Source organism: Varroa jacobsoni, unplaced genomic scaffold (assembly GCF_002532875.2).
Source record: "Varroa jacobsoni isolate VJ856 unplaced genomic scaffold, vjacob_1.0 scaffold_846, whole genome shotgun sequence".
Lineage (NCBI taxonomy): Eukaryota > Metazoa > Arthropoda > Arachnida > Mesostigmata > Varroidae > Varroa > Varroa jacobsoni.
Genome location: NW_019213748.1, coordinates 6,386 through 20,341, shown reverse-complemented (window position 1 = coordinate 20,341; position 13,956 = coordinate 6,386). Strand labels below are relative to the sequence as shown.

At 37.9% G+C, this 13,956-nt stretch overlaps 1 protein-coding gene across 9 annotated transcripts in view; it reads right to left on the bottom strand.

The window, feature by feature from the left end:
- Nucleotides 1-498: 498 nt before the first annotated feature.
- Nucleotides 499-13,956, bottom strand: part of LOC111264315 (glutathione hydrolase 1 proenzyme) — a 15,997-nt gene continuing 2,539 nt past the window's right edge. For 2 of the 9 annotated variants that reach the window (XM_022840109.2, XM_022840107.2), the window contains 11 exons: nucleotides 10,642-10,743; nucleotides 10,253-10,502; nucleotides 9,644-9,766; nucleotides 9,232-9,323; nucleotides 8,131-8,326; nucleotides 5,391-5,662; nucleotides 4,828-5,024; nucleotides 4,380-4,567; nucleotides 2,603-2,720; nucleotides 1,985-2,212; nucleotides 499-1,675 (listed from right to left, as the gene is read on the bottom strand). In XM_022840109.2, the coding sequence (XP_022695844.1) occupies nucleotides 1,520-1,675; nucleotides 1,985-2,212; nucleotides 2,603-2,720; nucleotides 4,380-4,567; nucleotides 4,828-5,024; nucleotides 5,391-5,662; nucleotides 8,131-8,326; nucleotides 9,232-9,323; nucleotides 9,644-9,766; nucleotides 10,253-10,437 (1,755 nt within the window). In that variant the 5' untranslated portion in view covers nucleotides 10,438-10,502; nucleotides 10,642-10,743 and the 3' untranslated portion in view covers nucleotides 499-1,519. Of the gene's footprint in view, nucleotides 1,676-1,984; nucleotides 2,213-2,602; nucleotides 2,721-4,379; nucleotides 4,568-4,827; nucleotides 5,025-5,390; nucleotides 5,663-8,130; nucleotides 8,327-9,231; nucleotides 9,324-9,643; nucleotides 9,767-10,252; nucleotides 10,744-11,475; nucleotides 11,551-12,197; nucleotides 12,232-12,611; nucleotides 12,665-12,854; nucleotides 12,963-13,956 lie in introns of those variants that run through there. The other 7 variants (XM_022840110.2, XM_022840108.2, XM_022840111.2 and 4 more) reach the window with 6 other exon arrangements.

The window sequence follows — 13,956 nt, the reverse complement described above, 5'->3', positions numbered from 1 at the left end:
ACGAAATTTTTCGTTTTCCTTGTGAAAACGAAAAATTTCGTTCAACCTTTTCTTTATTTGTTCACTTTCTGATTAAAAACGGGTTTCAACGATTTTATCTGTGCAAAAAAAAAGATAAGATTAGTTTTACGTATTTACTCAAACATTTGACAAACCAAAAAGAGTCCCATGTTTGTCTAACGAGGTTATATACATACACAACGTGAGATAGTATAGAACCGAAGAACTTTTTGGTAGCAACTAATGAAATTATTATGAAAATTAGATACTAACACAACAAACCAAAAAGGTCTTAACCTCGGTTCCATACGATCTCCTCTCCCTTGGTTTGTCTTCAACGATTTCACCAGTTACTATTTATAAGGGCTTTCTGTTTTGGTGATATCTATATACTTTACGGTAAAATTCAGCACAGAGTTAGGTAGAACAGTTAACTAATACAATGTTTAGAGAAGGGCCTAGAAATCGTCCCGAGATTTCGAAAAATAAGGCTTATAATTAGGTTTTATTCTTTTCAATAATATTTATTATATTATTATTAAGTCTTTAGCCTTAAGGTCGCAGTAAGGCAAATTTAACTAAGATACGACGTACGCGTTAAACGGAGAGCGAGGAGTTAAGGGGAAAGGCTTTTGTATCACTGGTTGTATCACTTGCATTTATCAGGTCATAAGGCGTATGAGTGCTTTTCAGAGTTCTAGTCGTGCATCGTATGTGTATATATCAATGTGAAATTCAATTCAAATAGATCATAAAACCTTTGGCCTCACTTCTGATTAATTTAGATTAATGACCCTAAAATTCGGTATTCGTGTCAGTGTGCAGAACCGTATACAGAACTGTTCAAGCCTATAAGTAAGCCTAATAAGGCCTAAACGAACCGAATGTTAAGGTATATAAGAACTAAAAACCTCGTCCGTTAGATATCGTTTTCAAGAGCTGTCTCTTTAGTAACTAAAGGTCGATTTCTATTGATTACGCTTGCAGGAATTACTGATAGCATCGCAATTAGCGCAATTTCCAGAGCTCATATATGCCTCATTACCAAACGTATGAAGCCAATACCTAGACTTCTTGCTAAGCTGCTGATTTAGATTTCTAGCGACTATAGCCGTCTATGCAACAGACTTAAAGTTTTTTTCGATCTGGCTGTTTCTTATTTCAAAAGACGTTTAATTATCTACGGCAGAAATTACCAGGAATAATTATCTAGATACAAGAAAAGGGTAGCAGGTGGAGTGACGCGAACCAGCACGCAATGGCAAAGTGTCCCATAGGGGTCTGACAGCTGAATTAAAGCACCCCTACTTATTGATGGTGAAGGCTTTTCGGGGACAATATTAGTTTTTTTCTATCTTTATATCACATACATACACGCGTATAATTATTAAACACGATTGTATCCATTGACAATCATACTATATTTAACGCTGAATCGGTTAAGGATAATTTTGCTGGATCCGCTCTTCCATGAGTTACGGCCAAGAGACCCTTGACGGAATATCTTAGATCAACAAATCTAAAAGCCACCACTGGTGCCTCCGCCTTTTCGCGGATCGCAGGCGGCTACAATTTTGTCACCTTCTCTAACGACAGCGACGATGACGCTTCCTCTGACATTGTCAGGGCGCATATAGGTCTCATGTCCCAATTTTTCCAGCTCTTTTATGATGTTCTGAAACAAGAGAATCGGTGCTTAGGCTGGGTAGGAAAAAGATTGTTTCATCTCCTTTGCCGATTCTGTGTGTCCTATATATTATATTGTAAAAATATGGCAAGAAACAATCTTTGCTCGAGTATATCACCAGAGGCCTAGTACTCGCAAGCATTGTGTCAAGTCAATTTTGGGCGGGTGGTGTTGCTAGGCGAACTTGTGTTTAACGAGTTAGCTTGGCGAATATATATATGTTTATTTAGCCAACCAATTATAAACATACGGTGAACAGGGTCAACGGAATATGTGGCAGCGTATAGCGGTACTCACTGGATCGAAATTGCGGTCGTATGTGATACGATTAGGCAAGTATTGGTGATGCAATCTCGAATGCGCAATAGCATCCCCAATCGTGTAGTTCATGTAGAAATAGTACAGTATCACCTCCATAATGGCCGATGTTATCTGCGATCCACCTGCGGCTCCGATAGCCATTACAACTTCACCGCCCTTTATGACAACAGCTGGAGCCATCGACGACAGCGGACGCTTGAGCGGCTAAATTGATTTGCAATTATTGATCGCGTCAGACCCCACGTACAACGATTAAGGCCCAAAAAAAAGCTAGCACTCAAGTTCCCTAGGAAAAAGCCGGCCATGCCTTCCATTCGGCCGCTTTCTTGTTAAAGCAATAATTATAACAGTAATAATGATATTAATTGTATACTCGTGATACAAGGCTAATGTCGACTGTTCGATTAGTATCTGCTGCTCTAATGGTTCACTATGAAATTCTCTTAATACATTTTTTAAAAAGGAGTTTTTATCAAATTTGAAACATAAAAATAAAATTCAATTAAATTAAAGAAAAAAAAATTAAATTAAAAAACAATCGGTTCAGTCTAACTAATATTTATGTCGCACTGCTGGTGATGATGGCTTACAGACCTTGATATAATTGGCTGGCGATGACATCAGACCAAAACCATTCGATTTTTCAGGTATTGAAAAATCGTCCATTTCATTATTGAGAAGTATTCCATTAATCTCGACACCACTTCCAAAGCTAAAACATAACGAAATTTAAAAAACAGGAGTATTATATATAATATTATTTAGTAATAAAATGAAAATCAATGCCCTAGTTCATAGCATGTAAGTAATTTAAGTGTATTTAAGGTAGCAGATTAGTAGAAGTTCGCCTTCACTTAATTTTCCCATCTGGTTGAATTTCGATTCTGGCATAGGATCTCCGAAAGAGGAAACAAACTATATTATAGTATATTTTTAACCAGTACGAGTGGGTTTATATGCATGCGCATATGTGAATTAAAGTTCGTACCTACGTGGCGACAATCTCGAAGACGACTTCAACCGGCTTTAACGATATAATGTACGTAAAATTCGACGAGAAAACAACATAGGAAAAAAGGCTTGACCAGAAAAAATCTTTTTTTTTTATGTCAAAAACATAGAAAAGCTTTCCCATAGATTGAAGTAAGCCGGGTGCTTGATAACTCCCGAACAGTGCCCCCAACAATGGCCAAAAGCTCCTTAAACGTTTCAGTGTAGAGGTCAATTGGACTGTCGAATTCTACACGGTACGCACAACACTGCATTTTCTAAGATAAACACTATTTTCGCTACATTGGGCCAAATAAGGTGTTTTTCTCAATAAATGATTAAGGATTTTTCAAACATTCAGTGATTTCTCGAACGGCCTACTATTTGCAAGGCCTTCATAGGATAGAGGCAGTTTTCACCTTGTGATAGTGGAATAACGTTAAAGGCATAACAGAACAAGACTAACTCGGTCCAATCAGTGGTAGTTTAGTTATGTTTCGCTAGAGGGCCATAGGATGATTAGAATACGATACTGAGATGTCGGAATTACAGTCCAAACCACAATAACAAAATAAAACGAATCATTGCTGCAATTTTATTAGATCTGTAAAACAGAATATTGAAATAAACAGATACAGAGGACTCGCCGTAATAGTGACTGGGAAATTGTAATAAGCAACTTGATAATTCAAATAAAAACCGAATTAGGCTGGCAATAAAAGTGCCACAAAGTGATGATGATGATGATGATCACGATCTGCAACGGGGTCCACAAAAAAGTTGGGGACGGAAATTCGCTCCAGGCTATACTTAAAACACAAATAGGACGCCTGGAATGGTATGCCTCTGTTCCTAGTGCAGATCATCTACCAAGAAAAGTAAGCGCATATGTGTATAGCTATGAAGTCCGTTGGTAATAATATATATATATATATATAGTTACCATATAATACATAACTAGGATATAGGATGTTAGGAAGTTTGAAGGTGGTGTCAGATAAAGGCTTTTCGTTCACAAACGCTTTAAATTTGTATATTTAAGCCGTTATCAAAATGAATAGAAATGCTGAATGTAGTTGACAGGAACTGAAGTATTTTGCTCACAACTATCGTTTGATATCGTAAGGATACCAGTCCTTTCGCCTACTAAGGTAAACGTCTTAAATCTTACGTCCGGCACCGTTATTTGGCATTCGGTCAGACGGCCGGCTCCCAACGAAATGAAGTGCGTCTACCCCTAGTCTTTGAGGGACTTTAGCATTATCGAACAGTAAATACTCTAGAAATGTCTGTTTTCGGTATTATATGCGACAAGACGGTATGTTCCTAAACACTTCAATATACAGACCAACGAAGCACGGTAACAGTGATGATATCTTACTAGAAATTTACGGTAGAAGTTATTGCGATAACATCTCCATTGGGCGCAAAGAAACTGGCATGCGACGTTCCGCGATCCCGGGGCTTATTGAAAGCTCCGTTATATTCGCTTAAGTTTAACGTTTTAGAGTCTGAGATTCTGCTACGCATCTTTTGTGCAAAGTCTTCGCTCTGCATGTTGTCGACCAACTGTGAAACGTGCAATTGAAAACAAATGGAAATATTCACAGTATTGGTTAATCTTCCGCTATCGAGTCAAACTAGTTATAACTATGTAGCTTTTTACCATTGGGAATAACATCATTAATAAGTTTCGGTGTTGCATCACCTGAAAGGAGCACCACTTGCGCTCCTGGCCGTTGGACAATCAAATTTTTCTATCGGGCATTTCACTTCACAGATCTACTTTTACCCTATGTGGTAATCTGAACTTATGATTTTACACTTACCTTGGTTATGTTCGATTTAAATTCATCAGACACCGAGGGATATAAATAATCGCCAAGTAATGATCTTTGGGCGTAAGCGAATTTCATGGCCTCGACAAGCCGGTGATATGTAGTCACGTTTTCTTCTAGTTGTTTCATTTTGAACGCTTCTATTATATTCACCATCATCGAAAGCACTGATCCACTTCCCGATAGGCCTACGAATACGGAAAGTTTAGTCATCAGGATTTTGCTTAGTTCAGCTATTCTAACTAGTGAAATAGTGATCAGCTACACTTACAAGTTATAGTAAGTAAATGCGGTACATAGTCACATGAAACTTACACTATTTATACATAAAGTGGAACTTCTTTCGGTGGCTAAAGCGGCTTTGTAACTAAACATTTCAAATGGAATAAACACTAACAGGTCAAAGTTTTTGCTCTGAAACTTCAGCTCGCAGACATTAAACGACAACAGATTCAAAATGGCTTCCTTTTCCCTAAATTACCGATGGCATATATTGCGACATCATTTCATTTCACCTTCGCGATTTCTACGGTTCCAGTTAAAGGTAGACATACCTCCCGAGTGGACTTCATATTGTCTGTCTTTCATATAGGCAAAGGTTGACTTTCTCCAGTGAGTTCTATAGCTGGCCAAGTCCTGACTAGTCAGAATGCCTCCTCTGGCTTTCAGCGTCTCTACAACCATTCTGCCAATAGATCCGTTGTAAAACTCGTGTGCAAAATCGTTAGTAGAAGCAAGCTTTTGAAATATTTTAGCCAGGTCTGGATTGTAGATGGTGTCTCCGTGCTTTTTCGTAGAATTCTTCTCCTGGTCGAAGTAGATCTTCCTAATAACACATGCATTAGTGCTGAGTATGAGACTGCATCAAATTATATTAAATGACCAAACAATAGTTAGATCTCGCTGATAAGTCAAAGCCACTCAAGGTAGACCATTAGCATGCCTAAAATCTTGGCTGTTTTGAGAAAATACAATTCATCAGTGGATATTTAAAATACGCAGAGAAGCTAAACCTTCGGATGCTACTGATAGTAAAACACCCTGCTTCTACCTATTAATACGCCTAGGGTTTGCTGTCAGTTATGAATTAAGTAATCAATCAAAATGTTAACCGATACCAAATTATAACATTAGTTAAATCAAGATAATATTACATCTAATATAAGAAAAAAACTCGACTTGTAAATGAACCTTTGAAAAAACCTTGAATTACTATGCTGGCTGCTGAAATCAAATCATCCTAATTTTTTCAATAGAGGATGGTCTCTATTGCCACATAACGTCTCTGAAATATATTTTGTTCTGCTTTCTTTGGACCGCACAACCTCTACGTAAGCGTATTCTTTACCCTTTCTGCTGTAGTCACCAGGTACTATGGCCAGCTGTCTCTTCAGATCGTTTGGAATTAGAAATACAGACATTTACATTGTGATGTATCGAAGTAGGGAAGGGAACTGAGGACTTGAAAGAATAATATATTCAGTCTTTCCACGCGATAAATCAAATCGAATTGAACACCCTCAATAGCCCTGATGTGCCGAGTCAAATGAGAACCTGATTTCGCAGAAATAAGTGTATTGTGAAATAAAAACAAAAAAGTACTACAACTCTGACCAGCAGACTGAACTGTTGGTATATTATGTAAATGCTAAAATAGGTGTTACAATTGCGCAAGTATGTTTCTCACAGTTGACCGCGGACCGTTTGTGAGTTTTGGGAAAGTTCAAGTAAGCATTGCTTCTGTGAACTTTATTAATAAAACTTTCTGATAAATTCAATATTGAAATAAATTAATGTATTTATTACTGTAGGACCGCTGCCGCTGTTGAACACCTCGCCGTATACGCCTACCTTATTATTTTCCTAGGCTTATCCTATGACCACATACCAACCGCATTACCGTAAACCGGCCTTTTTATTTTGATGGTAGACAGTATGGTGTTCTTTGTCTAGCCAAGAAGATGAATTTAAAGCGAAATACAAGCGGCCGAAGGTCACGCATCTGGTTCACAATTACCGATATTCGACCTAGATATATGGATACCGATATAGGACAGATGGCTAACGTATTCGGGTATAATTACCCGTATCCGATCAATAAACCCAAACGGGCGCCATGCGGGATATGGAATTGAATAACCCCCTGTTTAAAGATTCTTTGATTTCGTCCTATTTGCTAGAAACTAAATTTACCATGAAGCGTAAGTAGAGAAACCTGCAGGCGCCAGTCGCATACAGCGCATTAGCATGGATAACAAAAGTAACTGGCCTTTTCGATCTCTGTTTTTCAAAAATCCAATTGCTTCCCTCCTTTTAACACTTGTTCGCATAGCAAATTTATCTGTCTGTCCTATGTAATTTTATACGGGAGATTTATACGGTTATTTGTCATCCTTTTCGTTAATTGATTAACGTACTATCGGCTTATTTAAAAGCGCTAAGTCTCGGCAAATGTCTACCAATCGGATTGTGTAAAAAATTCCAATATCGATCGTGCAACATAATAATTATATGAGAAAAAGGGTCCTTTAAATGAAGGCAAAATTGATGCTTTTTACCCGGGGTTCATGTCCTATTGCCTATTCCTTTCCTAAAAACAAGATCCGTTATATTCGGTTAGTTGTAGAGGTCGTATTAGTTCGTCAACGAATTGGTGGAGACCATCGTCGAAATATACGGAAACCAAAAATTAATCTGTTATAGAAAAACTGAAATTCGCATACATTATGGAACTATCAAGCAAGAGGAAGCAAACCTTTGATACAATATGATATCTGAGTTTATCAGAGACGCTGGCAGTCCCTGATGGATTTTATAAAAGCACGAATGTGATAACACTGAATATTTGTCAGTCGTGACGACCTCTAAATTATCGTAAAGTTTATTTATAATATGGTGACTAAAAAGAACTAAATCGCCTTTCGAGCTGCGATCTTTTTAAAAACATTATGTAAACTCCTTATAATAAACATGTTCTTTAGTTATGTCTTAGCCATCGTCACTATTCTAATGTCGATATAAATGCATTTAGTGAATTGAATAAATTGGTATACATTTAACAGTAGTGAGAATATTTTTGTTTTATTTTTATTTTAAATTTAGAAACTTAACTGCTAGGTCATATGAGTGCGCTAGGTCGCTGGCAAATAGAAGGGCGCTGAAGGAAAGATCGAAGGTATATTGGGACCAAACGAAAGGCTTTATGGGAGAAAATGTAAATATCGAGATGGAAAAATAGTATTTATTTTGCATATTTTCATGAATGAGTAGCCTCTTGAAAAAGCTTTAGCTCACCTGAGATTTTCCGATTGGTAGATCAAATCCGCTTTCTCTTTGATAGAGTGCGCAAGATGATGTCCAACCGTATAACCTCCGGCAGCTAATTGGATCGCAGTCTCGAAAAGGTCCTTATAGGTGACGTTCGAACCAACAAATTTCAGTAGCTCTTGATAACCGGCCAACTCTCCCGGCACAGCAACCGATAAAGGTCCTGAAGTTGAAGACAGAAACAATTTAGATGATTCAGTTTTAATATCTAAACTGGACAAGTATGACTACGGACCGATTTAGAATTATGTTGGTTTATCATTTCTATAATTTTTATGATTCCAAAAGGTCTTCCTAGACTAGCTTGTTTTTCTATAAACTATATATAATACCATTGATACGACAGGATGTGTCGCTTCATAGTTACGTTGCGTGAGTTGAGTGTGGCATTCCAGCTGGTAACCTTCTGGCGTGCCTTTTAGCTGCGACGTCTAGAGTTCTAAAGATAAACTTTCGTACGACCTCTAACAACGAAAATGTTTGTCTGAGTTGAAAAATTGCACAGCGTTAGAGGTGCGTCAGCCAAGAAAAGCGAAAGAATTAAATAATTTAGTCACCAAATACAATACGATCTGCTAATTCTATAGGTGTATACAGTAGAACAGAATTCATCTAGAAAATAGGCACTCAGAGACAAACTGGCGACTTTTATATCAAACCTCCACAGGATACATTTTACCATCTGAGTAGGAGGTGCTTCATTGTATTTATATAAATTACAAACATTTCAACGAGGCGTTGACCATTTAGTAATTCAAAATTTTGTTAGACAAATTTTATAATACATGCGATATTTACATTCCCTGTACCACGACTACATTGCCCTCGATGCGCCCCTGCATCGGCGCACAGAGATTCTCGATTCGAAACAAATTTCCGTTTCAATTTTCCGAGACCAAAATACCGCTAAGCTAGCGTGCATATCTGTGAGTTCGATTACGTAATAAGACAAGACACGTTTAATCTTTACGATAAAAATGCTTTAATGACAAAATACGCTATTGACATTCGAGGAAAGCTAGTTGAAATGGATTGACTGCAAAGGAATTGAAATCAAAGCAGACGAACCAACAGCGCTGTTTGACTTGACAAACATATCCGATTTGGCGGCCAATGGAGCAGCTTCACGAGCATCAAGGAAATGCACCTTTCCAGTCGACCTGCAAGTGAGTCATATAATAGCGGGTTCTGTTCTGACTAGACTTGTGCCTTTTCCATTTTAAGCTAAGTCCAAATTATGAACGCATGGCACTTCCGCTCATATCATTTTCAGAATCCATGCAAATAGATCTTTCTTTCTGCGCTTATTACAATTGCTTTTGATTTACTCGAGCAAATTCATCAATCAGTTTTTCCTGAAGCTCAGTCTAGAAGCGGATAGTTGCGCTGGCTACAGTGGGAAAATAAGTAGATTGAAACGGCACAGAGGCAAGGTTGAGTTTACGTAGTAGGTCACTTATTGCGTGAGGTAACGACCTACTTTTGAAAGTAGACAGCTAGAAAGCCCCCACCAATACCGAGAGATTCTGGCAATACGACTCCAAGGCAAAGAAGAGACGCGACCGCAGCATCAGCGACTGTCCCACCTCGCTTGTAAATAACACTGAAATGAGGGTAACATTTCTACTTAAATTATTATATCACGTTGACCATATCACATAGCGTAATAAGGCACCTTGAGGATATAAAAGACATCGTACATAGTTTATATAATGTAGTTGATAAAATTATATTAGAATAAAGTAAACGTAAACATTTTACTACCTTTTCTGTTAAAGTTTACTACTAATAAATAAGGCACATAAATAAGTAGCTACAAACAATGACAAATAATTAGGCTTTTGCCACCATCAATAATCATTTAATTCGGTTTAGGCAGCTAAACCATATGCATCAATCCAATTTACTCTAAGAGTAACTTTAATGAACACTTTTTGATTAACATTTTAATGTCAGAGAGACAGAACCGCTGGTACTATATGATTTCCATAAAAATCTTATCTGATGTGAGCATTCGCTCAAGGTTAATTTTTTTAGTAACTGTTAGAAGCGCGATAGTCCGAAAGTCAAACATTCACTTGCTACTCACCCAGAAATCTGGGCACATTGGGGTTCGTCCATAGCACTGGCCCACGAAGAATAGGTTTTCGACAAAGGCTTTCCTTCCGTATACTTGTATCCTTCATGTCTTCGAATTACGACGAAATACACGATAATTACTGCGGTAATGAGACAGGCCGCAGTTAAAACGCAGACCATCGTTTGCCGCCTCATATTGTCGGTTTCGAGGGTAACCGGGGTTTTTGGACTGCGTAAGGGCTCGCTTGGCCTTTTAAGGCCTGGAATATTCGAAAGTAAAGGTTTAGTCTGTAGATGTTTTGCTTTTTGAACCAGATCTTGACCCGCTTCTTGAGAAGCTTTGGAATGATTAGCTTTCTGAGAGCAGTTCAGTAATTTTGCTTTGTCATCTTCCGTTACCAAACTCGTTGTAAACGAGGTCGATGATGATATCGAGGTCTGTGGCAGCGACGATTGTGAGATCAAGGATTCCGTCGACTGTGACTCCGGATTTGAACGGGACTAAATAAAAGAAATAAAACTTCGTTTTAAGCATATGAATTAGCTAACATATAACTTAGTCAACTGAATTCGACCTTGTTTTTAAATTAATGGACGGCAAAGCAGAGAACATAACTTGTTTACTCTTTTCAAATTATTTCATTACTGTATGGTGTAGGTGGTTCATTACAAACTGGTGTAAATGTATCTTACGTATCCATTGCGGCTTGTGTAGTCTGCTCGCCCTCCTTCTATCTATTTAGGGTACTAAACGCCAATTTAATTCATGTGCATTTCGAGAACGGATTCAACCTGTATGAGAAGGTCGACGTGGCCTACGCGCGTCGAAGTAATTTCCGCTTTGTTGAAGAAGCTTTCCTCAATTTGATCAACGCATGTGTTCGGAACAGGGTTATAAAAAGCCGATTCACTGCCTCTTATTCTAATATCGAATACTCAAAAAGAAAGTCAACACACTCGTCGAGGCCGTAGTAATATAGTGTATATAAAAAGCACTCCCATAATAGTTTATTTAAGGTTGCGTGTGGGCAACCTGTGTTACACCGGTTAAAAGTGTTCTGGGAATGAGGCTATGGAAACGTACGCTCAAGATCTCTCTCTCGTTCTCGCTCTATCAGATTTCTGCAAGTTTTTAACTGTCCAGCAATTAACTTTATATGCTTGAAAAGTCCGTAACCTATAAATATCAAATAGATACCAAAAACCAGCGGAATGTAACAAAAGGCAGCTTACCATTTTTGTCACGTTGGTACTGTGAACCAGTCAGACCTAGGATTATTTCAATTTCTCAAATATTGTTGTTTTTTTGCAATAATTCATACGCTGGGTAACCGTAGCTCCACCAAAACTACGGCTGGCACAACATTTTTATTTGAGACAAGGGCAGAACAACATCATTCCAATCAGCGGAAATAACATATGCAGATAATATCTACAATCTCGTATTAACATAATCAAAGGGATGGGCTTAAGTTTTAAAATGAAGATCTTTCTGTACATGGTGTTTCAGCTACCTCTGCAATGATACCCCATTGTAAACATGAGTCATCAGTTAACTCGCGAAATTCGAATGTTTGATTTGAGGTTCGTTTAGATTAGTAAGCGTAATTGTCAGATTATATCCTGCTAGTCCATATTAGTTTATACATTATGGAAAAAAAGCCGAGAGATCGTTTAGTCTATTCAATCCGACAGGGGAATATATGCAGGCAGTGTATTTAGTAAATATCGGTAAACATAGCCTGTACGGCCTACTGCCTTCGAATTTTCACGTCAACTGTAGTGCACGAAAGTTACGGTAATTATGGCTTTATTTTTTTCTGAGGAGCAGGCTTTCTCAGATCCACTTAACTGTCATAAAGTTAATGTAAGCTAAGGTAAAATTCACCGTAATCTCGACTGACTTACGCATTAGTTTATTACGTTTATGTTGAGTTTATCCAATATTAACTTACTGTGCTACAGATGGTGCTGTTGCGGCTGCATAGCCTGTAAAGCATATCGAGTGCATTGGAATATAAACCTATAATCAGTTCGCAAAGCTCACAGACTAAAATCCACAAGGTACGATTCGAAAGTGTTTTTGCCTAAAAGTCCATGATGCAAATACAAAGCGAAAGATCTCGATTAACTCGCCATATTCAAATCAAGTTTAAAAAAATTGAAAAAATATTTTGATTAATAGTTGCTTAGGTGGGAGCTCCCGTGATAACTTAGTCGGTAATGTATTTTCCAGCTAATTTTAGGGACACGTTATGGTCTAGGTTCGAACCCACAGGACTTCGTTTCATTCTGAGACCCAGCCGTTTGATAGAATGCCTTACGGCGATACTGGGCGCAAAATTCAAAACATACAAGTAGGAACATACTTCTTGGAACATTCGGCCGAAGCTGCCCACTGACGCATATCACTCAACTGGCAACGTTCGCAAAGTGGAGAGCGCCATTTTGCAAACACTTTCCGTTGATTAACTTTTATGATGAACCTTTACAACTGTTTTATTTCTGCCCAATCATCCTAAACACAAAATCAAGATATACTATTTAATTTAAAGATTCATTACTCTAAATGAACACTCAACCCGCTAAATTCACACACATAAAAGACGTACCATTCGCTACACAATGAAGGACGGCTGTAGTTTTAAGATGATTCTACTCAGCGCTCAACAAAACGCTATGCTACACCAATAGCACTCCATCAGTTGCAGCTTTCTATAGATCAAACTTCGTACCTTTTTCTATGCGTAGATATATAGACACATTAAAATAAGGCCTTTGGCAGCGATTTACGTAGCCAGACCAAACAACAGGTGTTGCGTGGCTTCGGTCCTTGAGTTACTTTTCAGCTCAGACGTATCGTAGCATAGATTACACAGCCATGAGAGGGTTACCAGCATCATGAGACAAGTTCCGTAAGAACTACGTTTGTTTATTACAACAAGAGCTTTATTAATTTCTCTCCTAGGCGGAGCTGTTTAAATATAGTTTTTCTATCTTATATGCAAGCTCTGTACCAAGATAGCTCTTTATTAAGCTCCGTATCTGTCTTTTGCGCTCGATGCACTATTTATGTCTAAGTCTAACTAATATACTTTTAACACAGATTAAACAGCAAATCAGCAAGGTTATCACTGAGTCACTCTGCCTGTTACTTGCTAACCCTTATGCTACGGTTAGATCATAATGCTACGTCATAATAACGATATTCTACTCTTTATTGCACAATATATATAAACTGTTGTAATTTTTTTTTATTTTTAGAGAAAGGGCCAACAATTTTGGATTTAAGCTATAAGGTATCCTAGATTGTGTTAGGTTATAAGGTGTTTGCGTACTGGTAGCCCGCGGTAGTTTCATCCGATACTGGAAGCTGGGGCAGTGCCGCTCTTTTTATAATGTTGTAAAGATGTGAGTTACTGTTTTTCCGTTGCAGGCATTCACATTTCAATTTCTCGTATAGACATTGTTGTTTTAACATTAACCCACAACGTTTAGGATACTGATCAAGTTCTATGGTTCGTACAATCAGAGCAAACATCATCATATTTAGTTTATTCGATTGATAAGTAATCCCTTAAAACATGCTGCAAAAAACCTGTGTCAACTGTTATCAGCTTCCGTCAAGTAATCCCTTGTGTCAGATGGCACTGTGGGTTTTTCATCTTTTTGTTTATGCAAGCCAGAGTTCTATAAATTTCGCAATGAAAAAAT